The sequence below is a fragment of the Odocoileus virginianus genome, chromosome 7 (assembly GCF_023699985.2).
Source record: "Odocoileus virginianus isolate 20LAN1187 ecotype Illinois chromosome 7, Ovbor_1.2, whole genome shotgun sequence".
Taxonomy (NCBI): Eukaryota; Metazoa; Chordata; class Mammalia; order Artiodactyla; family Cervidae; genus Odocoileus; species Odocoileus virginianus.
The window spans coordinates 13,755,729-13,782,819 of record NC_069680.1 but is presented as its reverse complement, the minus strand read 5'-3'; the positions used below and the strand labels follow the sequence as shown (position 1 = coordinate 13,782,819).

General features: G+C 49.5%; 1 protein-coding gene across 1 annotated transcript in view; it reads right to left on the bottom strand.

Moving 5' to 3' along the window:
* Positions 1-1,081: 1,081 nt before the first annotated feature.
* Positions 1,082-27,091, bottom strand: part of RBM20 (RNA binding motif protein 20) — a 57,698-nt gene continuing 31,688 nt past the window's right edge. Inside the window, exons 8-14 of the mRNA XM_070469874.1 lie at positions 26,880-26,959; positions 24,286-24,934; positions 19,882-19,986; positions 17,677-18,337; positions 15,944-16,078; positions 8,147-8,268; positions 1,082-3,995 (exon numbers count right to left, since the gene is read on the bottom strand). Of these exons, the coding sequence (XP_070325975.1) occupies positions 3,885-3,995; positions 8,147-8,268; positions 15,944-16,078; positions 17,677-18,337; positions 19,882-19,986; positions 24,286-24,934; positions 26,880-26,959 (1,863 nt within the window). The 3' untranslated portion in view covers positions 1,082-3,884. The remainder of the gene's footprint in view (positions 3,996-8,146; positions 8,269-15,943; positions 16,079-17,676; positions 18,338-19,881; positions 19,987-24,285; positions 24,935-26,879; positions 26,960-27,091) is intronic.

Below are 27,091 nucleotides of genomic sequence, written 5' to 3'. Positions count from 1 at the left end.
ACGAGATGTCCCCTGGAGCTGTGCCACGTGGAGGGACTGGGACCAGGTACCAGGGGCTCCCGGCCACCCTGGATCCTGAACTTAGGGCAGCAGGACGAGCTCCAGGCCCACCAGCTGCCTTGGCCCACGAGGGCACAGCCAGCACTGGTAGGGAAGGATGTTTCCCCACCCCTCCTGGTTGGGAACTGGAGGCCTGAGCTCAGCCCTGGATGGCCCCAACAGGCGGGGGGGCGGGGAGGGGGTGGGCAGCAACAGGCTGGATGGGAACTTTCCTCAGATCTACAGATCTGCACCGGCTAATTACAGGCAGCCCCACTCACTTTGCCCTCTGGGGCCAGACTGCCCAGCCCTTCCCTGGTGACTCAGGAGCACTGCCAACAGGAGGGGAGGGCCCTGAGAAGATTCCAGGCCATTCAAAGGACTTGCGAACCGGTCCCAGGAGATTAGCATTGTTTTGCTAGAAGAAACGGTTGAGAAAGCACTTAAGAGCCACTGAAAATTGCAGGGCTGTTCTGAATCCCCAAACTGCAAAGATTCAGGGCTGCACAGCATGGCAATTGCTTTCACCAGCAATGACCTTAACCCAGAAACAATCAGGGAGGTGATCAATACCATCACCTGCCCTCGCACCCAAGGACACAGGACTTCAGAAGTCACAAGGCTAAAAGGACCCAAGCGAGGGGCTGACCTCCTCGCAGGGATGGCACCTCCAGAAACGGCCCGACTCTGGCGCAGGACGACAGGTTTCGCTACTAGACAAACTGAGAGCACTGAGAAGGGTCAGAAGAACCTTCTTCTAACCACAGGGTTAGAAGCAGCCAAGAGATTTTTCCATCCAACCCTTTTGGCCCGGGGAGCAGCAGCTCGCTATATTCCTAGGCTCAGCCCTCTTGGAGCTTCAACCCTGAGAAGCTCTGATTCCAACCCCCCAGAGTCCCAGGTGGAACCTCTTGTGTCTTGTTTTTTCAACTCTTCAGAAACAGTCTAGATTTAGATGGACTGAATCCCAACCTCCACACTCAGTGGGCATCCTTTGGCCACACACTTAGGGATACTGGTGTAACAATGACGACTCACTCACAAGCTTTCAAATTCTCTTTATTAAAAATCTTTTTTGTTTTTCCTTTTGTAAAAACAAACACTTGAGGTCAATTATACAGATCAGGAAAAGTGGTGACGATTAATAGGACACACTCAACAAATTCCAATAGTTTACAAGTTCAAACTTAAATCAACTAATGGTTTTCTTTTTCTCACAAGCTCAATAATCAAACTCTGGTCCAGTTCAAGTATAATCTAACAGATCACAGCCTCAGACTGTCAAGAGAAACCTTGATACTAATGGCTGCTGCTCACACCAACACCAAGTTTACCAAATCCTTCAGGAATATGCTGTGGATATACTTTATTTCAGGTGTTTACAATAAAAAGTACACAGGCCTTTTGTTATATTAATGCAGGGTACGAGTAAATGTGCTGCTCAAGATAGCAGCTGCTCTTGAACAACCTTTCCAGGGAGACATTTTGAAATCATTAACAAACACTGAAGAAAAGCTTTAAAAAAAAAAAAAAATCAATATTTTCCTGGTTGCTTTTAATACTGCATTGTGTATGACACACGTAGGAATAAAAAGTGCAAATTATAGAGTGGGTGAAACTATGCCAATGGAATTGTATAAAAATAAATAAAAATAAATATATATATATACACACAAATACAGGACCTTAGATGACTTTTTAAATTAAAGGTTCTTATTAAATGCAAAGAGCTTCTTCTCTCTCCTTCCCAGGGCTGTTCCCCAGCTTTAAAATAGAGGGAAGTTCGGTCTATCAGCAACAGAGCCATTACATTACTAGGGAATATAGCTGTTTGAACAGCCATCCAGGTTTCCATGGAAACACTGCTTGGTGGGGGGGTGGTGAGCTGGCGGGGTCATCTTCCATTATGCTGGGAGAAAAGACTGCCAGCTTCTCTAAAAATGCACAGTTTTAGGCTTTAGGTTTTTCCCAGCAAGGTTCAGAGCGTTGGCCCCTGACTTCCCACCAGTGGGAAAAAAGACACATAGGGTCAAAGTTTCCGAGAAACGGAGGAGGCCGGTTTCTAGAACACCAGGTACAACCCAGAGAAGTCAGCCAGGGGAACAGGTCTGGGCTGAGTCACTGTTTTCAAACTCTGCTCTCTTTGAGAAACTCACCTTTCTGAGGCCCACGGCTGCCTGATACCACCACTTCCAGCCTCCCTCTACACCTGTTCAAGCTGGTCTGTTTGAAGCTTGCCTGAACTCTTCTCTCTCACAGGTCCCCAGCGGTTCTCTCCTTGCCGATGCCACCTGCCCCCAGGTTTACACGTGATCCTTGTATGTTCTATTTTCCCTTCCTTTCTGAGGCTTAATTTTCTCACTGATCAGATGTCAGTGTGGAACTCAAATAATCCATCTCTCTACCTTCTGCTTTTAGTGCAGAGGACAGAAAACAAAATATGCAGTATAGTCTTATCTACCATAAAAAGGAAAAAAAAAAGCAAAATATTAAAATAAAACAAGCAATCTCATCCTAGCCTACCTATCTGTGGTCAGGAATAGAACAAACAGGAACCGTGTTCTAGGAGCTGAGCCAGGGCGGCCGCCTCCGGGCAAGTGTCTCACTTGAGGAAGCAGCACCAGGCTCTTTTCTGACCTTCTCAAGGGCTTCACCAGGTCAGCTGAGCCACATTTCCCACAGCACCTTTTCCCAAACCCTCCCAATGAACCTCAGCCTAGACCCCGGCAGCCTGTCCTGTCCAGGACCTGAAGGCATTGACCTTCAGTACCCACAGCCCGATGGGAAGGAGCTCTGCGCTTTGTAACATTTAATATCAAAGTCTGCACATGGGGTAAACTCTGAGATGCCTTTGGCCTTCTGCCCAACTGGAAAGGGCCTACCTACAAACACCTGGCAACCCTCAATGCTCCTCGGTCCTGCAGCCTTCCCTCTCTTAGCTGCCCCCACCTCTAAGAGACCATTTAAAAACCATCCCACTGTGAGGCTGCTGGTATCCAGTGTGCAGGCCCAAAGGACGAGTCAAGGATGGACGCCTTTTCCTTGTTTTGGTGTCTCTCAAGCCAACCATGCGCAGCTGGGAGGCCAGTCTTCAACAGAAGTCCCAACCTCTAATGTTTTAACTGGAGGGGGAAGATGCTTCTGTTCTCATTTTTATTTAAAGTGAATCTAGACCAGACTCGATATCCAGAGGAGAACAAACCCTGGCATCTCCTGAAATCAACAGGAGGGAAATGATCAGAGCTTCCAAAATAAAGGGCTCTTCCCCTCCTTAGATTTTAAGGCTTGAATCTGGTGGGCTTTTAGAACAATGGAGAGGACGAAAGAGTTATGAAAATCAGGGCTTTTCAAAAAGGTGGTTGAACTGGAGGAGCTCCCAGCTTCTGCCAGCTTCTGGTGATCCAGGGCTCTCCCCTCCAGGACCGTAAGACCCAACTCAGCTCCCCCAACAACCACACACAGGACGCACAGAGACGTGGTTCTCGACCCAGGAGTCTCCGTGAAATCTTTTTTTTTTTTTTTTTTTGGAGGACTCAGCCTGGCTTGACCTATCCTATCCCACCAAGAATTGGAACACCGTGAAAATCCCTGAGAAGTTGGATTTTATCGGCACAGAAGGAGGGAGTGAGAGATGGAGAGGAAGAGAGACAAGCAAATGGAAAAATTGTTCAAAGGAAACGCGAGTCACTGGACATGCTGGGGTGAAGGTTCCGGGAGGCACTCCGGGCCTGCCGTGAGTCTCCGCAGACCGACTCAGGCACCGCCGTGGGCTCCCTGGTCTTCCTTCCTCTCTGGCAGGAAGGCCCCACTTCTCAGGCCCCCCTCTCTCCCTTCAAGCAGCGGTGTCAGAGCTTCTTCCTTTCAAAGTGCGGCACGATTCCGCTGTCCTGGGGCCGCGGGCTGCCCGCCCTCTCCGTCTCCTTCAGGCCCTCCTCGGCCAGCTGGGACAAGTACTTCTGTGGTGGAAAGAGGGACAGAGTGGGAAGGGAGAAAGACAGTGGTGAGCTGGGAGGAGAGGAAGGGGCTGTGTGCTGGACCCCCCCTCTCCTCTCATCTTTCCCCCCTGGGGTGGAACCCCTCTTCTCCCTCCCCAGGTCCTTCCAGGGCCCCCGGACCCAGGCTGGGTGATGAGCTCCACCCTCTTTATGTTAGTTTACCAATGATTCCTGGAGAAATGTAGGGAAGTACAGATCCTAACAGCAAACACATCCATAGCCCTTATCCCAGATCCAGCACTAACTGCTTTTCTTCTATAAACTCATTTAATCCTCACAATTCCAGAATGAGCCCTAGGATCCAGGCAGCACGTCCACGTGTAAAAGGCAGAGGAAAGAGAGGGAGGCTGGAAGGGCAGGGAGGGGAACGGCTCTGTCCCATACCTACTGTGAAAGACCAAACTGCAGCCCGACATCTGAGACTCTGCAGACAGGCTGGCAGGGGGCTGCGTGCACCCCACCTCAGAGCACCCGTGTTCCCACTGGTCCCCCAAGTCCAACTCGGTGAGCCTGTCAGGCTGCTCCTGAGGTTCTGGATTCACGGCAGTGAGAGAACCAGAAGATGCCCTAGGCCCCAGCTGGATATCCTCTGATGGCTGGGGCAGCCCAGGGCAGTGCAAGGAGTCCTGGATTAAGAGTCAGCAGGGTTAAGTCCCTCACGGTGGTCAAGTGTGTGGGCTTTGCTATCACATGACCTGGGTTCAAAGGTTGGCTCTCAGCCGGCAAGTTCCCCAATATCTTTGACATTTGTTAAGTGTGAGTAATACAGTAACCACTTGTACAAGGTTGATGTAGCGTCCCAGAGAGGTACCATAAGGCATCAAACATAGAGCCTGGCATGGAATAAACACCTAGCAATATCATAGGCGTGAACCATCAATTACTCCTATTCCTGGATATTCAGGCTGGTTCCAAAAATGTTGGCAATAAGTTATACATTTATTATAATAAATTAACTGCAACAAGTGCCCTCCTACATATTTACATATTGGTGAATTTATTTCTGTAGGTTAGATTTCTGTAAGTGGGATGGTAGGATCCTGGGCCATATATTGGGTTGGCCAAAAAGTCAATGCCGCCTTGATCATAACTGGCACTGGCTGTCTGATTCTGGGAAAGTCACTCATCTTCTCCTAGCCTCAGACCCTAAACTGTTAAATGGAAGGATGATATCTTCCTCTTTCTTCCTCCAGGGGTGAATCTGAGGGTCAGACCCGATGATGTGGGAGAGGTGATGGAGTCAACCTGGTGTCTCTAGGAGAGACTGGTTAGCTTTGAGAGGTGGGTGAGACTGATAGAGAGAGGCAGACTGTGGATTCCGGGGGATCAGGCTGCTGATGGAGGACTGGGTTGCTCCTTCATCTTGTCTTAGGGAAGGCAAGTGTGTGGGTGTACCGAGTATCGGACCTGGGGCTGAGCAAGCGTCTAGTTTTCCCACCTAGCACCTACTCCACCTGCTGTTCTGACCACCTGCTGTGGCTTCTCTCAGTGCACGAGAGTAGAGCGGGGCTGCAGAGAGAGAGTGAAGATTCCAACAACCCTACCCCCAGGAGCAACCCCTGCCCCCGCCTCACAGCCTTCCCGGGTGCTAGATTTACAAGCTGCCTGACTGAGGTGTTAGCCAGCATCGGCCACTCCTGTCTGAATTCTTCACTTTTCACACATGTAACGTGGAGTGGGGGTGGGATGGGTGCATCTGTGTGGACAGAGACAGCCTGTCAAGGCCACTGGCAGAAACCCTATCTGGGACACCTGTGATCGCGGCTCCCAGCTCCCCGACAGGTGCTCCAGGGAAACCTGAACTGCAGTTGGCGGGCGTAAGGGACTTAGCCAGCGTCTGGACCTGACAGGCCTGGGACCACAGGAGTGGCCGTGGCCTGCTACAGGGAGGCGAGTCTGCCTGGGGGTTTGGCCCAGAGGCCCAAAACACAGTGAAGTCTGTTGCCCTGCAAAAAGCTCAGGGTTTAGAATTCAAGGAATCTGCATTCTTCCAACCTTCTTGGGTGACCTTGAGCTGTATGTCTCCTTGAGGGTTACACAGTCCAGCTGAGACCGGATGAGAAGGTTCTTATGTTGAGGTATCATAATCTGCTGGAAAGACTTTAAAATGCAGATTCTCAGGCCCCACACTAGAGACAATGAATAAGCAAATATAGGATAGGTCCAGGAAGTCACGTTTTAAAAAGATTCCAGCTGAAGATCAAGGTTTGGGAAAATCAGGACCAGATGATCTTCAAGATCCTGTACAGCTCTTCCATTCTAGAGGCTTCCTCTTGTTGTGGGTGGGTGGTGATGATGTCTTCAGGGTAGACAGCTGCCATCAGCTGGCTCTGTGTAGCCCAAGCTGAACCCTTGGCCTGGCCAAGTCACTGCCTACCCCCTGGAGAGGCCAGGACCTGGGCCCCAGGCCCCGTGACTTTCTCGGTCATACAACAGCTGCTTTCCGGAGGGAAATCAACAGGCTTAACTGACCTGAGTTTGGGCACAGCCAATGACAGTCCCTTGCAGATGGTGATCCAGGCCATGACACGAGTCTCAGTTCACAAGACCAGCTTAGTAAGAGTGAAAGCAGCAAAGTGACTAAGAATCAGGCAATCTGGTTCCAGGCCTGGTAACTCACCATCTTGATGGCCTTGGACAAACCCAAGGCTTGGACTAATCCAAGGTTTAGATAAATTCTTGGTTTCTCTGGGCCTCAGTTTCCTCAATTATAAAATAAGAGAGTTGGCCTGTATCTGAGTTTTCTTAACTAGGGGTATACATTAAAATCATTTGGAGAATTTTCTCAAATTACATATTCCTGGGTCCCTCCCAAATTCTGCTGAACACTTGGCCTAAGTAGTACAAATACTTCTGAAACACCGTGTACAGGACTTTGGTTCACATCCCTGGCTAAGAACCACCAGAGCAGCCACTCTTTAACAATTAAACTGAACGGTATTATCTGCTCTGGAATTAAAGTGTCTGCCTGCAGTGCAGGAGACCTGGGTTCGATCCCTGGGTTGGGAAGACCCCCTGGAGAAGGAAATGGCAACCCACTCCAGTATTCTTGCCTGGAGAATCCCATGGATGGAGGAGCTTGATAGGCTATAATCCACGGGTTCTCAAAGAGTCAGACATGACTGAGCAACTTCATTCACTCACTCACTACCACAAGGGTCTTCCAGAGCCAAGGCCTTATGCCTCAAAGAAGTAGTCTAAATTCCTTGCAGTTAGAACAGAAAGTACTTTGATATACTTATCCCAAGCATCTGATCTACTATGATTTCTATTATATTACTAATCCCCAGCTTATACCAGAAGTCATAAGAAAATCACATTCTAATATGCTATATATTATTTAGGTATTTTTACAGGATATGTTGCTATATCTCATTGATTTAAGAAGTGTTTTTTCCCCACGTACAAACAGTTCTGAAATTGAGATGTATTTTCCAGTTGATGGAGTCTCACCATTTAATCTGTAACATTTTTTTTCTTGTTGGTATAAAAAAATAGTGATGTGTCTTACAACTGATGGCACCTTAGATTGGATGAAATATGGTATATAGAATATTTTATATATGTCACAGTTAATATACAATGAAACACACTTATATTTTGCCTATCTACTACTCTAGAATGGAAGGTCCATGAGGGCAGGGGTTATTATCTGCTTTTTTTGTTGTATCCCCAGTGTCTGGTCCCAGCCGCTATGTCTTTGAAAACAGCTGCAGTATGAACACACATTTCAGTAGAACATAACATTGACTAACTATCCTAGCTAAACATGGATACTAGCACAGCAGAAGAGAAACACAGAAATATCTGTATCTGAAATATCCAGGTCTTTCAGCTCCAACCATGGGCTAGGGGAACACTAACAAGTCATTCAGTCTAGAAGGAGAGGCAGTTGCCAAAAATATCCAACCCAAATAGAATGTTTTGCAGTAAAGTGGACACAGATGCTCTGAGAGCATAAGGAAGGCAGCTACCATGTGGAGAAGTCTGGTGGAGTCAGGATTCAGACCACAGAAGGAGTTTTCCATGTGATGGAAGGAGATATAACCTCACAGAAACTTAGCCCAGGGAGTGCCCCTCCTGGGCGCTGGGCAAGGAAGACCAGCGGTTACCTGCAAGTTCCGGTAATGGACGGCACTGCGGCAGTGAGTGATCTTCGCCATCTCTTCACTCGTGTAGAACAGCCCACACAGCTTGCAATAAAAGCCGGTTCTGGGCACCACGAACTCCACCCCTGCAGAAGGATGGGGGATGGACAGGTAGGGAGTTTAGGAAGGTAGAGGGAGGCCCCTGGGGTCCAGACAACAATCAGGGTGAAATAGGAGCAATGTGATTCAGCCCTGGCTTGCTATTGGCTTGGGCTGGTTACCCAACTTCTCCAAGCCTCAGTTTCCTCATTTACAAAACTGGCACGAAGAAAACAGCATCAGCTTCATTCACAAGCAGTGTGATGGAGTGCTGGGAAACTATATGCTTTGCAACTGCCTTCCAGAACTGGTCCAGGCTCTACTAACATCAGTCTGCTTCCTGGGAAAGGAGGAGTAAGGAGGTTTCTTACATTTCACTGGGTGGATTTCCTTTTTCCACACTGTACGTCTCTCTGCAGCTGCTGTGGCCAAGACTCTGGAACAACACTCATTTTTGTTTGCTTATTTTACAATTATGTTCACTAAAAAGAATTTTTTAAAGATAAAAGTGAGGAAAACTCACCCGGAGTTGTTCCAATCAAAATATTTTCTTCCACACTATATAGAGCCCTTTGTGGGGTGGAAGAGGACATTTTTAATGACACCCTTAGTGTAATTCTGTCTCCTCCCTTTTTCATGTGATCATCTATCATAAACATTTTCCCATCTTTCTCTAGTCTTAACTCTGAAGCATTCATTAGTAGCATTTTACTTATGATGCATTAAATAGAAGTTCCAGGATTTGGGGAGTTCTTTTGATTCTGAGGAAAGGAAACAGTGGCCCAACAGCCAGAGAAGTGACCGTGTCACAGCCCAGAGGATTCCTCTTTGAAGGGGGATGGTGGCTGCTCCAGCCTACACCATAGTGTTTTGGGGTCATGGTTCTCCTCTTGAGGACACAGCAGGGTAGAAAGAGCCCAGGTCTGAGAAGGGGCTAAGACCAGAGGCTAAGAATCTGTGTAGCCTGGGGAGAGCTGGCTGAATCCCTGCTGGGCCTTCTGATTGAGGCACCATCTAAAAAGCAGGGCTGAGGACTGCGGAGATCAGGATACACTGCGGAGCTAAAGGAGCGGGGCTGACCACTTGGGACACCCGGACGCACCGCAGCCTCTCCCAGCCCCGCGCGCCTTCAGGCTGAGGCTGTTCCCTGTGTGCTGACCCCTCAGCTGTGCTTTGCTCCTGCCCATGTGGTGAGTTCCGCTGTGGATGGGGGGATGGTGGGAGAGCTGGCCCGACTGGCTGTCAGGGAAAGTGGGGCTGGGAGCCACACACGAGGCCAGGGCAGCTTTTTACAGAGAGGGGGACAGGCCAGGTCTCCTCCAAGGCCCTGCGTGTGACCACAAGCCCAGGCCTTCCTTCACTTTCCTTCTCCTGCCTCTAGAGACAGAGCTAAATGCACAGGAGACCCTGTCATCGAGCTGCAGCTTAGACTTCTAATTACAACCTTCCCGCTTCATCCCCCGCGGCCCCCTCACTCCTGCCTCATTTCACAAAAGCCAGTTATCAGCGTGGAAGGACGCGCCTGGAGGAAGGAGGGAGCCTGTGAGGCCTGCCTGCACCCTGCCTTGACGGATGGCTCCTCTGTGTGTGCGTGCGTGTTGGTGGGGGGAGTGGGCTGGCTGGCCAGTTCTAACTGCCACGCAGCAAGCCTGCCTGCCCTGCCCTCAGCAGTCTCCAGTGAGGTCCTTGGGTGAGGGGCCAGTTGCCCTGGGGGAGGCGAGCGTCCTCCCAACCGCACTGCAAAGGATGGGACCGTGCTGGCTTTGCCTGTGGGTGGCCGTCCCGCCCCTCCACCTCCCCCAGGCCCTGGCTCCTGGCTGCTGCTGGCAAACAGAGCATGAAGCAAGGCCCGCCTTCCTCCTCTGTGCCTGCAAAACACTTCTCCCTTCTGCTGCTGCTCCACTGGGAGCAGAGGCCCCCACTGGACAAGAGAAGGGCAACCAGAAAAGGGGAAGCACCCCCCCGCCAGCCGCACCCTGAGGCCACGGGAGCAGATGCAGGCAGGGGATCAGAGCCTCTCCCTGAGTTCAGACCTTGTAGGGTCGGCCAACTGGGTAAAACCAAGAAGGAAACCTTGGGTTTTCTGTGCAGATCCCGCAAGGCCTCCAGAATCCGCCACGTTTCCCAGGAGGTCTTCAAATCCCTGTCCCGGTGCCCCCAGAAGGGGTGCAGCTGCCTCAGAAGCCCCCATGGAACGTGAAACAGACCTGAGCTGGCAGCTGTGGCCCATTTCAGCCCCAGCAGTGGGCATGGCTACCATCTGTAGTGTTTGGGGTGAGATTTCACTTGAACAAAGGCTTCTACTGCCAAAAAACAAAAAAGTTGGAAGCCACAGTATACTGGAGAGAAAATGGAATTTGGAGTCAGACCGAGCTCTTTGACTCGCGCTGTGTGACCTCAGGTATGTGTGCTAACCTCTCTGAGATCAGTTTCCTCCTCTGTGAAACAGGAATAATTATACAATAAATGGTGTAATGGGGAAGCACATGTCATTTTTCCCAGGCAGCAGCCCTCTTCTCGGCCCCCACCGGCCTCCGGGGCCACTCAGGTAGTACCAGGTGGTCAGAGACAGCAATGAAGGGGGAGAAGCTGGGGCAAGATCCCCAAACGCCTGGGAACTCACCCTTGAGTAACAGGAGTTGCCTGGGCACTTAGAATGCCAACACCGCCTCAGGACACCTCTGGAACGTGAGGGCCCAGGGAAGCACAGCTTGAAGAAAACACAGCCCCAGCCCCAGAGAGTTCTGCAGCAACCTGGTCCTCCCCGTTTTTCAGCCTCTATTAAGTACCATAATTAAAGCAACATCTGCCTTCTAATAATAGCTCCTGCCACGGGTAATTACAGCCCTGTCATCCCAGCACAGCCTGTGATGGGTGGAGAGGGGGAGCTTTTGTAGGCTTCCCTTTGGTTCTGGGAAGAGCTCAGGCCTTGGTGGGCTCAAAGCTGGCTGGGGTCACCCAGAGCTGGCCAGAAACCCACGGAGCTGCCCTTCCCCACTCCCATGCCCAGCCCAGCCCCTAAGCAGCAGGACTTTGCCTCACCTCTCCTCCTCATTCTACCTCCCTGTGCTCCACAGGGACCAAGGCTGAGTTGCCCCCACTCTCTAGAAAGTCTCTCTGCAGTACTGACAAACCATGGCGGGTGAAGGGTTACGCACCCCCAGTGAGAGAAGGCAGAGTAGGTCTCAACAACTATTTCATAAATTAATAATGGTTTCCCTGGTGGCTCAGACAGTAAAGAATCTGCCTGCAAAGCAGGAGACCCGGGTTCAATCCCTGGGTCAGGAAGATCCCCTGGAGAAGGGAATGGCTAACCACTCCAGTATTCTTGCCTGGAGAATCCCATGGACAGAGGAGCCTGGCGTGCTACAGTCCATGGGGTCGCAAAGTCAGACATGACTGAGTGACTTTGAGAGAGAGAAAGAGAAAGAAAGAAATAATAACAATAGACAACTCGTAATAAGTACCTCCTACTGAAAGAGACTGAGACCTTACAAGTACTTATTCATCTAATCCCCAAAATAACCCTACAGGTAGGCGACTATTACCATCCCTGATTTACAGATGAAGAAAGCCAGGGAGAGAGGTTAAATCAGCACCTCTTTGACCCCCAGCCAGTTGGGATTTGAACTCACAGGGAGTCAGATTCCACACTCTGTGCTCTTAACCACTGCACCAAAATTGCCTTTCCTCCACTGTGCTGCCTGAGTGGCAGGGCAGCCTGGTCTCCAATTAGAATTCCCTCAGTTCTGACCTGTGTTGCTTTTGGGCAGTAAGGGGCTTCCCTGGTGCCTCTGCGGTAAAGAACCCACCTGCCAATGCAGGAGACTCAGGTTAGATCCCTGGGTCGGGAAGATCCCCTGGAGAAGGAAATGGCAACCCACTCCATATTCTTGCCTGGGAAAACCCATGGACAGCGGAGCCTGGTGGGCCATAGTCCATGGGGTCACAAGAGAATCGGACACAACTGAGCAACTAAAAAACAAAAACAGCTCTGGTAATAAGTCTCTGGGCTTCAGTTTCCTTACCTGGCAAATGCAGAAAACAGTATCATATGCCCCTCACCCCTACTGAGATTAAAGAAACAATAGGTCTCAAAGCTAATCGGAGACTATCATCAAGCATAAAAGTACAGTCTGTAATAGCCCCAAACCAGAAAAACCCAAATGCCCGTCCACAGCTGAATGAATAAACAAAATGTGATCTACCCATAACCACAGTGCAATACTCAATGATAAACAGAAACCAATTATCCATACACCCAACAACTGGGATGAATCTCAGAATTACTATTGAGTGAAATAAACCAGGCAACAAGAGTACATACTGTATGACTCCCTTTATAGAGAATTCTAGAATGCAAACTAATATTTAGTGACAGGAAGGAGGACAGTGGTTACCTGGGGACTGGGGTTGGGAGGGAGGGGTAACAAAGGAATATCAGGAAATACAGGGGTGATGAGTATGTTCACTGTCTTGCTTGCAGTGATGGCTCACAGATGTATATGTGTCAAAATTCAAGTTTTATGTGCACGTCATTAACCTTAATTATACCTCAATAGAGCTGTTTTAAAAAATAAAATGAGCTACCATTTTCCTCCAATAGGTTGGTAAAGATTAAAAACTGATAAGATCCAAAATTGGCAAGGATGTGGCGAAACCGTACTCTCACGTGAGGTAGTGCTGAACACTGGTATAATCTTTCTGGATAGCAATTTACTGGCAATTATGAAAATTTGAAATGCAAATATTCATGGACACCCCCCTCTCCCTTGGGCTAGTATGTTATCCTATAGACACTGGTTCACACACAAAGGTGACAGCCTGTGCGGAAGGCGGTAGCGTTCACAGGCAGCGTGAGCGTGCTGCTAGGAGTCAAAGTGCTGGGGTTTGAATCCTGACTCCAGTCTGGGCTGTTCATTAGCTCTGTAACCCTGCATCTCATCCTAAATCTCTGGTGGCTCAGTGGTAAAGAAACTGCCTAAAATACAGGAGACGTGGGTTTGATCCCTGGGTCAGCAAGATTCCCTGAAGGAGGAAATGACAACCCACTCCAGTATCCTTGCCTGGGAAATCCCATGGACAGGGATGCCTGGCAGGCGACAGTCTGTAGGGGCGCAAGAGTCAGACATGACTTAGCAACTAAACCACCACCATCTCATTTCTTACCTGTAAAACAGGGCTGAAAATATTACCGACCCCACAGGTGTTTTGCAAGTTCAATGGTAAATGAAAAAATAAAAGTCTAACTTTTATAGCATTTTAATTAATAATTTTAATTTCTGATAAATAATGGTACTTTGTACATTCTCATTTATATTGTTCTTTTATTCTTGGCTGCTTAAAATTTCTAACATTGTATATCTTACTTAATTTTATATTACAATCCTTAGAAGTAGATACATAAGAGAAAGGCATTATTGACTTTAAAGATGGGAAAACAGGAATAGGTTTGTGAAATAGTATACCTGACAGGACAAACATTTCCTAATAAGAAAAACAAGTCTCTTTGCTCTGGCTCCCACGGCAGTGCCATTCAAATACATAATACTTTTAGAATGTAAGAATATACTCTGTAGAAATATGTGAAATGTTTGGTTATTGATAAGTGCTAAACTATAATGGGAATCATATTCTACATAGTATTGTTGTCAATCTAATTTTTAATGGAAAAGAAATTAAAGACATTCTGAATGTTCACCAGTAGAGAGATGGATCGGTAATGTATGGTACAGCTTTTAAGATAAAATATTTGCAGTAGTTAAGAAGAATGCATTTGATGTGAAGAGAGCTCTAAGATTCACTGTTAAGGTATAAAAGCAAACTGCATAACATTATGTGTATAGTTTGACCCTGTTTTTGTGGGAAAAAAACTGTCCATGGGTATGACTATGGTGACCTTTGGAGAGGGGGAGAGACTGGAGAGAAGAGAAACAACATTTAAAGTTTACTTTATATGGGTTATAGATTTGTTATAATAATCTTTCACACTTTTTATAATAAAAATAAAAAGAAGACATGAATTATAAAGTAGCAGAATTTATTCTTAATTTCTGCCTGTGTATGTCATACAGATTCCAAGTTCCTGGATGCCAAGAGACTTGTGTTCCATTTCTCAATGCCCCTGCCCTGAGTGCCTCACAGAGTGCCACATTATCCAGGAAGGGCTGCTGACTGTCTGGCACCTTTTTCCTGAAAGGCAGCCTTTGCAACTATTTTCCAGAACCCAGGGCCTTATTGCAATCATCTTAGTTCATTCTAAGGTCAGTACGTATTTCCATTTTTTAAAAAATTTTTGTCCTGGGGCATGCTTGATGCTATGTAGCAAACTCCTTCTTCTTCTTTTTTTTTTTTTTAAAAAAAGGAAGTTTGCTCTTTGCATGTGACTAAATGGCACAATGGAGGGCAGAAAAAAAAAGGGGGGGATTTTTATACAGCAGATGAAAAGGAAAAAAGAAAACCTGATGGAAAGTGTGAGCCTCCATGCTGACTAGCTCCTTTGGGGCTCATTGACTTGTTAATGAAGGACCTGCTATGCTGTGCTTAGTCGTGTCTGACTCTTTGCAATCCCATGGACTGGAGCACCATGCTCCTCTGTCCATGGGGATTCTCCAGGTAAGAATATTGGAGTGGGTTGCAATGCCTTCCTCCAAGGGATCTTCTTAACCCAGGGATCAAACCCAGGTCTCCTGCATTGCAGGCGAATTCTTTACCATCTGAGCCACCAGGAAAGTTCATAAATACTGAAGTGGGTAGCCTATCCCTTCTCCAGGGGATCTTCCCAAACCAGGGATCGAAAACCCAGGTCTCCCACATTGCAGGTGGATTCTTTACCAGCTGAGCCACCAGCTCATAAATAGTGGAGTGGGAAGCCTGTCCCTTCTCCAGAGGAACTTCCAGACCTAGGAATTGAATAAGGTATCTCCTGTGTTGCAGGAAGATTTTTACCAGCTGAGCTCCCAGGGAAGCCGAAGGACCTGCTGTGACGGGAAAAAAAAATTCCTGGCTATGACTTGTCTGAGGACATGCGGTCACCAGCACGGGAAGGACAGGGACCCAGGGACCCCTCTATCAACTATAGAGTGCGTGCTCAGTTGCTTAGTCATGTCCGATTCTTTGCAGCCCCATGGACTGGCCATGGGATTTTCCTGCCAAGAACACTGGAGCAGGTTGCCATCTCCTCCTCCAGGGGATCTTCCCGATCTAGGCATCGAACCCACACCTCCTGCATTTCCTGCATTGGCTGGTGGATTCTTTTACCTCTGAGCCACCTACAAAGTCCCCTAAACACAGTCTATTCAGTATCATTGCCTCAGAGAAGCTAGTCCCTCAAAGAGGAAAAAAAAGCAGCGTTGTTTGGAGAAGCGCTGGGGCCAGGAGGGCATTTCTGTTGACTCTGTGGCGGCTGGTGGGCCGCCACTACCCTGGCTGAATAAGGGCTGTGCGGTTAGGAATGAAACATTTCCTGACAGGAAAAACATGTCTCTTTGCTCTGGCTCCCAGGGCAGTGCCGTTCAAAGTCTGGCCCCATAAGCTATCTTGGTCTACTATGGGAGACTGAAATTGCAAGAAACTTTAAAGCCGCAGGTTAATCTGGGTGACTGCATCAGACATTAATACTACAACAAAATGACAAACAGCCTGCTCAAGCTCTTAGACATTATTACAGAACTATCGTCCTTTGGAACTGGATTCTCAGGAAGGACTGAGTATCTCACCCACCTAGAGGAATGCTAAGTTCACTGAACACATCCTCTGGTTCCCAGGAAGGCAAAGAAAGGGGCTGTTTCAGCTCCACTTCAGCATCTTCTGGTGACCTCATGTCCAGAGATTTCATTTCTGAGTACCTGGAGTTTTCTGCAAAACATGAGCCGGGACAGAATACCAATGAAACACAATCTGCCTCCAAGAATCCCTGTAATTCTGTTCCTTGCACTGTGTGATGGGAAATGGTCCTGGGGCTGCTTAATAACATGAGACTAGGGCCAGGGCTGCTAATCAACCAAAGTGCTAGAATAAAGAGCTTTTAGGGCTGCCAAAAGAACGCCACACACAAGAAAACTTGGCACGTCTTTGCATTGGCTCTGTGGGGGATGGGCCTCTGATGCCTTCAGTTGGAATGATCCACCCCCGTGCCCCCGATTCAGTATCATTCCATCTCTACAGGCAGAAGAATCACTGAAGTGCAAAAATTGTGCTGACGTCCACAGGAGCACCGAGGCGGGCAGAAGAGGCGATGCCATTCTCACCCCAAGCCTGTTGAGCAGTGTTATTAAATATGAACTCCAAACACTGGGGAAGCTAATGAGCCATGCACACCAGTGCATGTCAAGACCTATACTACAACACAGAGGAGGTTCAATCCGAGCAAGGTGAACGGCACTCACTCTTCCTTTATTCTTGCCTTCTCTAGACACAGCCCAGGCCTCAGCATTGCTCTAGCAACAAGGCAGCTCATGGCAGAGTTTCCATGGAGGCTCAGATCCACACAGGTGAAAAACAGCTCAGGTCAGCTTAACATGGAGGGAAGCCCAGACCACCCGCTCACCTACCAGCTTGTGCCAACCACAGAGCACTGGGTTGAAATGTTTATTTTTAAGCCCTTCCTCTCTATTTTCTGTCCTGGACTCTCATCCCCACTTCCTTCAAACTCTGGAATGCCACAGGCTTTCTACAAAATGAATTTCTAGCTATTTTCATTGGGAGAACATGGAGCGCCACGCCTCCCCCCTCCCCCCACAGCTCTTGCTGGATCTGTTTCCACTTGGCAGAGAGGACTGGGCTTAGCCTATTTTAAACTCTGTCTTCATGATGTCATAGTGCCAGGCACAGACACAACATCACCTCCAATGGAGGTGGAGGAGATCCCGAGACAAGTCTGGTTTCACCATCAGACCCTGGAGAAAAGTGGGTCTGAGGTGGTGAGAAGGGAAACCAGCCAGGCCCCTTCGTAAGCCCATAAGCCCGTCGTTCTGCCCTCTGCCCATTCCTTTCTCTCCTTTCTTGCCCTCTAAAGCTCTGCCCCCTCACTCAGGCCTCACAGAAGTGTAACGGCCTGGGTGGTCCTCTGTGGCTCAGGCAGGAGAGGCTGCTTGCTGATCCCCAGGAACCAAAGCTCCTTTGATAAACCCCAAACACTTGCTAATTTAGTTGTCAGAGTTCATCTGGGCTCCTGTCAAGGCAAAGAAGTACGTCCCATCTGAGTCTGCTTTTCAGAAAATGTGTGGTCCCCTATCCAACGTCCCCTACCTAAAAGCTAAGAGCTAACCACTGCCTCAAAGCTCTAGCAGTTTAACCAGGCTTTTCAGCTTGCCTCCTGCACCAGCTTTCACGCTGGCTGATCCCTGACTTCTGTTGGTTCCAGCCTGCACTTGCCCACACACTGCTCCAGGGAAGCAGTGGTCGGATCAACCCAGCCGCACAGAGAAAAAGGGAGGAAAAAGGGAGGTAGTTACCTGGGGTCGACGCTCCTTGGCAAGCCTGGCTTTGGAGGTCGGTGTCGGTAGGGGGGCCGGCTTTCTCCTCCAGGGGGCTGCCTTCACCAGCCCCATCTTCGGGGGTCCCCCTGGCCTTGCAGTCATCGAGAAATGGGCTGGGCTGCCAGGCCCTCTCCTCTGCTGGCTTGGGGGAAGACATTTGCAGAAGTGGAGGGGCCAGACGAACATCTGAGCTCTCTCCTCCCTTTGCGGGCTTCTCGTAGCAATCTGAGCCCTCCAGGGAGAGGCCTGTCTCGCATTCAGCTGGCTTCCGCTCAGCATCCAGATTTAGGCCAGGCATCTCCACGTCCATGTCACTGGGACAGCCCGTGGAAGCAGAAGGCAGTTCTTCGGGTGACTTGAGGCTGATTTCCGCAGCCCCGTTCCCGATGGTCTTGACTCCCTCCTTGGCGAAACCTTTGGTGAAGTCCAGGTCTAAGGCAGTTGTCACACAGGGACATATTTCTGCACAGATTTTGTCCTTCTGGTCTATGGGCACAATCTCCTCCAGTTCTGGGATGTCTGGTTCCATGATAAAATCTTCTTCCTCCCCTACCTCATCCACTGTCACCAGCTCCTCCATGTTTGTGGGGTACCAGCTCTCACCCTCAGCCTCACTTCCACTCTCCGAATCCTGCTCCTGAATAAAAATGCGGATGGAGGTCAGAGGGTGGCTAAGGCCTGGTTCTTAGTATTTAACCAGAAGAGGGTGCAAATCTTGACCATAGGACCCCTCAAACCAGAAAGATGCTGCACAATCTTACCTGGTAATTAGGAGCTGCAAACCATTCAATCTCTCATTACTGATTCATCCCTAGGATGGGCCTTAAAATAGCACAGGAGTTGGAGTATGCCCTTAATGCTTAACCCACCAAGTAGCACAAAGAATCTCAACTCCTGGTACATAACAGGTGCTCAATAAACAGGTTGGGGTTTTTTGTTTGTTTTGTTTTTAGCTGTGGGTAGCTTACATTTTTATTTGGTATTATGGCTTAGAGGTGCTTCTGTAGCACAGAATCTTCATCGCTACCATAACTATTAACGCCCATGCAGGATTCCAGTCAAAGTTATTTAGCCTACTTCCTATCGTGAAGCACTCTATGGCGGTGCTTAACCACTAAGTTGCATCTGACTCTTTGCGACCCTGTGGACTACAGCTGATGGGATTCTCCAGGCAATAATACTGGAGTGGGTAGCCATTCCCTTCTCCAGAGGATCTTTCTGACCCAGGGATCAAACCCTGGGTCTCCTGCATTGCAGACAGATTCTTTAACATCCGAGCCACCAGAGAAGCTCCACATACTTCCTATTAATAGATAATAATCTCTGCTCATCTTTTTATGATTAACTTCTAGAAACTTTATTTTTTAAGTTCTGAGATAGTTTCTGAATGAATGAGTAAGTTATAAGCTCTAAATGCATCAACCTGCTTCCAGGGCATCACTAAATGTAACTGCAGCGAAGTCCTTACAAGGTCCCCCCAAACACCTTCTCCCAGCAAGGGTACAACCCTCCATAGCCACAGTTCACACTTGGTTCCTCCCAAGACTTTCTCTTCACGTCCCCAGCAGCCCAGGGGCCCGGCAGCCAGATTTAGGAGATCAGCTTCCAGCCAGTGATACTCATCTCTCTGCCTCTTCTGACTGGAAAGGCACAAAGCTGGCCACGCTCCAAGGACATTTCTTTTTGCTGTGGCAGCCCCAGCCCTGTGACTGGGTTTTTCATTTTAAATAAGTAAAATAATCTTTACAACAAGCACAGTAGATGTTTGGTTAATCCCAGCGTCAGGGCCTACTGAGGTCAGGGCCCTAGCCTGAGTACCCAAAGCCCCCTTCTGCCTGCAGCCCCTCCCCAGGACCTGCCTATTTTTGGAGTCTGGCTCTGTAGCCTGGAGTCTTTTGCAGGCACATGCTTTCTCTTATGAGCTCAGCCAAGTTACTGAAGACAGAGACAGAGCCCAGGCAGGTGGTAAAGATCTCTTCAATAAAGACTGTGCAAAGATCCCAGGGGACGCCATTACTCCAGAAAGTGCTGGCTTCATTCACGGACCCACAGGTGGAGCCTCAGACACATGCCAGGCAGCAAGCAGGTCATCCCCAGGCAGCTTGGGGAGGCCTGTGACTTGGTGCCCCGGAGCCACTGTGCCGATGTGGCTACACTGCCAGCATCTGGCACAAACTTTACCTTCCTTGCCCTTCTGTTTTCTGTATCGGAGGACTCTGTTTCCTTCTCTTGTCTGCCCACTGATGGGGGACTCTCTTCCACGCTCTCCTGTTCCTCTTTTACAGCCTTAGCAAAGGAAGCACAGAACAAACCAAATCGATAGTGAACAGTGACAGAGGGCACACCAGGAGAAAAGGAACATATAGAACAGCTAATGATGTCAGATGCGTTTCACACACATCACTTTCTTTATCCTCACAAAATCCCTTGGAGGCAGGTGCTGTTATCATCTTCTTTTCACAGATGGGGACACTGAGACTCAGAAAGGTTAAGTAACTTGCTCGAGGTCACACAGATACATGGAGGCAGAGAGATGTTTCACTAACGTTTTCCCTGAGGTCTTTAGGGAGACAGAAATCCATGGCAAATTGGGTACTTTTTGCAGCCGTGATATCTGTAGACAGTGAGGGTGAATAAAGGGGACAAGGGGAATCTGACCCTGGGGTTCATAACCATCATGGTGACGTCTCACCAACAGATCTGTATTAGCCATAAGAGAATCACTTCCAGGCCACTTTTGGTTAGGAAGGGTATTGTCACCCAATCAGGGCCCCCTCACCTCACTTTTGACTTATCTCTGTCCTAGAGTTATTGCCCCAGCTAGCTATCCTTTCCCTCCTTCCTTCCTCCCATCCCTTCCCTCAGATTAGGTCCCTCATGCTAGCACTCATGTCTGGGAAACTGAACAACTGAAAGCAGGTGTTTGCTTTGAGAATTAGGGCCTCTGACCCGCCTTTAAAACAGGGGTCAGCCAACTCCCATCCTCAAGCCAAATCTGACCCAGGGCTTCTTTTCTGTGCAGTCTGTAAACTAACAATGCTTCTCACATCTCTAAACAGTTGCATGCTAAATAATGATACCAGTACCTACACAATATCCTCAATTTGGCCTACTTGCCCACATGGCCAAAAATAATCACTCTCTGTTTTTTGTAGAAAAACACTTGCCAACCCCCAGTTTAGAAGCTTGAGGAGGATATTCTCCCATGACTTAAACTTTGGCCACCACAGCAATGAGTGTTCCCGGATGTTCTTGGGAGCAAGCTGCATTTTCTCGACAACTCTGGCCGAGGTTGGCTCAAAGTAAACCACTCTTGCTCTGATTTCTTACGAGCAGACACACCTCTCTTTGCTGACAAGGAGCCAGCCCAGCTGGGAGCTCAGGGCTGACGGGTTTAACTAGTTATGACCGGACAGGGAAAGACAGTTCAAATCCTCAAGTCTCTGCCCTTTCCAGTGTTTGCAGCAGAATCTCTGCTCTAGTCTTCTGAGCTGACCTGAGTTCAAAGCAGCTCCAAATGCCTTTTCAGCCTTCAGAAACCAGAGCTTCTACCAACAGGGGGCCACTTTTATTTTTTGTCTTCCTGAATAAATTACCCACCACCCTCCCTTGTCAAAATAAACAGCCTGTACCCTTCCCAGGCAGTTCCTGCAGCCACACATCCAGATCAACAAAGAGACTCCCTCTGGCTCTAGCTGGGAGAGGCAGGGACAGCCGGCCTCTGAAAAGCCCCTCGCCAGAAGGACCCCCTGCCTTTCGTCCCTGCAGGCAAAGGAGACACCAGGGTGCCTTCCAGGGCATCCCTAGACCTGGGACCATTTCCAGGTGACAGCAGCTTATGGGAAACAGACAAAGGCAACCAATGCATTCGTGCCTCCTCCCGCCCCCTCATCCCCACCCACCAGCTCAGGGAGCAAACTATTAGGTCCCAACTATTGCAGGCAGCGCTGTCACCACAGGACCGGGGTCACTGCTAAACCACCTACTAACTGGTCTCCCCCTTCTGCTCAGCAGCTTCCTCCCAAGTGTGTTCTCCCCAAGGTCCTCAGGAATGATGATTCCAAAATGTAAAAACGATTATATCCTCCCTGCACCTTCTTGCCTAAAAGCTTCATTTCCTTCCCCTAGAACTTAGGATAAAGACAAAACCCCTCAACCTGCCTGTAAGGGTCTGCATGATGCAGTCCCTCGTGGACACATCAGCCTCACCTCCCACCACTCTATCCCTTGCTCTCTCTGCTCCAGCAGCACTGGCCTCCAGCCACAGGGCCTTTGCACATGATATTCCCTCTGTCTGTTCTTCCATTTGACCCAGTAAATACCCTCCATTCCTTTCAATCTCAACAGGCACAACCTAACCCAGGAAAACCTCTGGTTTGTTAAAGGCACTAATAGCACTGCATCCTCCACCTCCTTAACACTTAACACTCATACTCATCTGTTCAATGAAGTAATTATTTGATGAGTATGTTTTTCTTGAGACCATGAGCTCTGTGCAATCAAGAGTCATTTTAGCGTTGACTCACAACTGCAGCCCTAGTGCTAGATGCTCCATGAATATGAGAATGGAGACTGGTAGGAGAGGGTGGAGTGAGTAACAAGTAGACACCTGTCACAAAGCAAGCATGGGGCTCTATCTTGGCTTTGAACTGAGTATGAGTTCTTTTGATATTTCTCTCTCCTGTGGATTGTTTCTCCTGCGGGCCGTATTCTGGGGACCCCTGGGGCTCCACCTGACCTACGGACATGTTTCGTTTTACACAGTTTCTAAAACATGGGAAATTTCACACAGATGTCTGCATCTGGACTTTGGTCTTGCTCTAAGAAAAGAGAAATCAGACAGCACAGGGTACGTGTGCCTGCACGGCAGCCGTAGAATGGAACTGAAAAGTGGCTGGCCCAAAATACAGGCATTTCCTCCTTGGTCCACCACGTTCCCAGCTCTTCTCCTTGGCTTTGGTCATGCTACCTGGTCTGTGTCACCTGTCTGGTTTCCCTGCTCTAGGCATCTGGGTCTTAAACCTTGGTGCCCCTGCCAGGCAAGTGGAAGAAAGCCTCTTTCCCATGTTGCCCTATTCACTGCCTTGTCTTCATTCATTTTCTTTTGGTCTCATGGTCAGGGCAGAGCCTCATGTCTGGCTGCGGCCTCCCACAGACACTGAACAGCTCATACAATGGCTTTGCCCGCACGGGCACTCCCTCCAGACTCTCCCAGGGTTTCCCATGAGCACAGTCTTGTTAAAAGTCTTCCAGCAGTCTTGTGATCACACCCATTTCACAAATGAGAAAACTGAGGCCAAAAAGAACAGGGTGTGACCTAGTTCTCAGAAGCCAGGCTTCTGCCTCCAGAGTCTGGACTCAATCATTCATTCCTTTGATAAATACTTATTGAACGCCCACTCTGTGCCAAACCCTAATCCAGGAATTAGGGGGGGACTGGCAGTGACACAAATTCCTGCCCTCATTGAGCTCATAAGGGGGTTGGGGTGGGGGAGGGCTGGGAGGGAGAGCAGGCCCTATACAAAATAAAGACGTTAGGAGATAGATTAGGAGACAGATGCCACTAAGAAAAAGAAAGCAGGGAAGGGTGAGAAGTGGGATGGGATGTTGTGATTTTATGTGGTGACCGAGAATAAACTCTGGAGAATGTGACAATGAGTAAAGACACAGGAGCTAAGAAGGGAGCCATGTGGACGGGGAGGGGAGGGGCAGGGAAATGCCATACAAAGGCCCTGTGGTGAGAGGTGCCTGGCATATCGTAAGAAAGGCAGGGAACCTGTCCTTGGCCTTCATTCCCCAAGTTCAGTTGATGCCTGTTCTCTGGCTCCTGGGGCAACCCTGTAGGTTCTAGGCTGTTCTCAAGATGGTGATGAGAGTTTAACATCAGTGGGTCACAAAGAGGACTGAAGTCCTGCAGCAGATGGTGGCCCTGGATGAGGCATTTGGATGGAAGGTGCCAGCCAACTGCTGAGAGTTTTTATTCCAGCGGAAGGAGAACACCGTCTGGAGAAACACACCAAGCCCTGGGCACCCAGTATAATTTAGTGGGTGGTGGTGGCTTCTCCTTCACCACCTCTCATCAAAGCCCACCACTGGTGGGTGCTTTTGGCAGGAGAAAGGATGGAGCAGACCAAAGGTCTAATCTACCCTGGCAGAGTGTGTGGGTGCAAACACCTCAGGGCCACCCCACCCTGGACAAACAGACAAAATCCAATGGAAGGCCTCTGCATCAAGTCCTTGCCGAACTTCCAGTAAAGGCAGGAGGGTGCCGTGGGACTTGCAGCCGGATCACCTGAGTGTCATTCCAGTTCCACCATTTCCTGACTATGTGTCCCTGGGCAACTAACTTAAGCTCTCTGGGCTTCAGTTGCCTCATCCGCAGTAACGATAGTATTATTACTAGTATTTCCTCTTAGGGTTGCTGTGAGGATTAAATGAGTTGAGATAACATGGTTAGCACAGTGCCTGGCACAGAGTACACATTCAGTAAGCATTTCATTTATCCCATAAACGTTCATTATCCTTATTAGTCTTCTCCCTGGGACCTGCCTCTCCTCACCCAGGGGAAAGGGATTCCATCCTTACCTCATTCTCTGCCATCCTTTCTTTTCTGTCATCAGCTCCTTCTTGGTCTCGATCAGGTCTCTTGGCTCTGTTCTTCTCACTCTGTTTGGACTTGGTGCCCTTGGGCTCCAGCCCGTCTTCCCTGCCCGAGTCGTCGGCGTGGGGGTGCCTGCCTTCTCGCAGCCTGGCCTCGTCTTTCCTCCTGGACCTCCCCGGGGCATCCTGCTGGGGCTTCAGGTACTTGTCCGATTTGCCCTTGGACTCTTTCCGGTGGTAGCCGTCTTCTCGGCTCTTGTAGCCCGACGCGGAGTGGAGCGGGTTGGGGGACCCAGACCTCGGGTGCTTTTCTCTGTAGCCCCTCCCTGCTTCCAGTCGCTCATCTAACTCGGCTTTGTCTAGTTGCCGGGGGTAGTGCTTGCGATCATGAGTCCACGTGTCCGTCCTGTCCCTCTTGTCCTCCCCGTTCTCCCTCCATGGCGCTGGGCCTCGCTCGTCCTCCCTCCTGGCGTAGGGAGAGTGCTCCCACGAGTCCCGGCCGTTGCCCCAGTCAGCCCGGGAGGGGCCCGGGGGGCTGTGAGAAGAGCTGCAGGAGGTGAAGCTCGGAGTGTGGGACCTCGGGGACAGCGACCGGCTCACCGGACTTCGAGATCGCGGCCTTTCTGGGCCGTACCTGGCGGGGAGGGGGGTTGGGAGGTGGGGGGCAAAGCAGCCACTTTAGAGTCTGTGGCACCCGCAGGACCCCCCACCCCAGCCAGATACACCCCATCTCTGCAATAGAGCCACGGTGCACGTGACCCCACCCGGCCATGCGCTCTTACCACCACTGTGCAGAGCGCCCAGAGTGGTCCAGGAGCAAGCTCCGCCTCCCTCTGCGCTTAGGGAGGGATTTTCCCTGGGCGCAATGCTGGCTGCCCTCTGCTTCTTTCCTCATAATGCTCCTGGGAATGGGGATGAATAATTGGGCTGGTTTGGCTCAGCCACATCTCCTCTTGAAAATGAGCTACACTCAGGGAGCAGGAGACTGTCCCGGGGAGAGGGGTGGAGTTTGGGGTCGTGCAAGGTGGCTCTGGTCCAGCCTGGTGGGAGAGGCTGCCAAACCTGGGGTTCAGTCAGCCGACCTCTTGACTAGGAGACTGAAGTCACCCCTACACCTGGCCTCCACCGAAGTAAAGGCCGCCTCTTGGCCTCCATTTTTCTAGGAAGGCATTCGGGGTTGGAAGAGTCCTTACAGCTCTGACCTGCTCATGTATCAGATGATGAAACAGAAATCCAGAAAAGGACCCGAGCCTATCTAGGGTTCAGAGCAAGACTTCCTGGTCACCTGCCCTCGGGACTCTACCACAGAACTGCAGGGGCATGCTGCGGCTTCACACGTGTCTTAAAAAACTCAAACAGCCACGATATTTGAAACAAACAAAAATCCCAACCCGGAACAGCTGCAAACAAAGACACACACACACACAGTTGTTATTGAACAGGTCAGTTGAGTCATCTGCCCAATACCCTAAAAGGATGGGAACTTCCATTTGGTTTCCAAATACAGGAAAACCAGGCAGTCCTCACTGACCAGGGGACAAGAGATGTGGCTCCTTGGGACCAGCTTTGACCTCCTCTGGGGATACAGCCTGGGCTGGGCCCTCTGCGGCAAGGTTAGAGCGCCACCTGCGGCAGCTCTGGGTAAAAACCACAGATGCTCAGCTTCCTCTCAGCTGCTCCTTCTTTGTTGTAAAGGCATATATGAGCAGGCATATATGGTACATATATGGTATATATGCCATATAAAGGCATATGTGCCAGCTGCCGCTCCTGCTGTTCTGCAGTGGCCTCCGCAGGGACTTCACTCTGCAGGGTGGTGACAGTGGTGAACTTGCAGCCTCAGTCTGACAGTCACAACTCCAGTCGGGAGAAATGAGTTGGAAAACTGAATGCACTCAATGTTGAGTGAATGACCGGTCAAGTCACAGACGTTTCTGCACCTACATTCAGCTCAAGAAAAATCAGGGGTTGTCTCTAAACAGAAGACATACACATACACATACCACACTCACAGCCCACATACACCCACACCACACATATCACGCACACACACACACAGACCCCATAGATACACCACACGTACAATACACATACACCCACACTGCACACAAACCACACCAGACACCACACACAACACTCTACACACATCAAACACACATACAACACAACACACACAATACAATCATATAACACAAACAAAATACACACACAATGCAAATAAACATACACACATACAACATACCACATACACAGTACAACCACACCACACACATACACCACACACACTTTCAGGCCGTTTTAGCAGAGTGTACCCTTGCCCCTAAGAGTCATATATCAGCAGACCCTCTCCTATATGCCTTTACAACAAAGAAGGAGCCACTGAGAGGAAGCTGAGAATCTTGAATTTTTCTGAGGTTTAACCTGAGCACTGGATCGGACACAAAGAAGTGTAATGCCCAGAAAAAGCTGATGGGCAGGATGAGGCAAGGGCAGGGCACAGAATGACTCAAGTACCCCTAAGAAAGGGGAGGATGTTCCAATGACCCAGAATCTGCCCTGAGACCAAGGCCGGGCCTCACCTTTCTGCTTCCCGGAACATGTCCCTCTCCCTCTGGGAATGGATGTCCTGGATGATGGCAGCCACGGTCTTCCCAGGTTTCTAGGCAAAGTCAGAGGGTCACTGTCAGACCTGAGAAGGCCTTGCAAACACCAGAGGGAAGCAGCTAGGACTTGGGTTCATTGCCCCATCCACCAAAGGGGGAAAAGAGCCTTCTTAGGGGGAGAAAGTTTA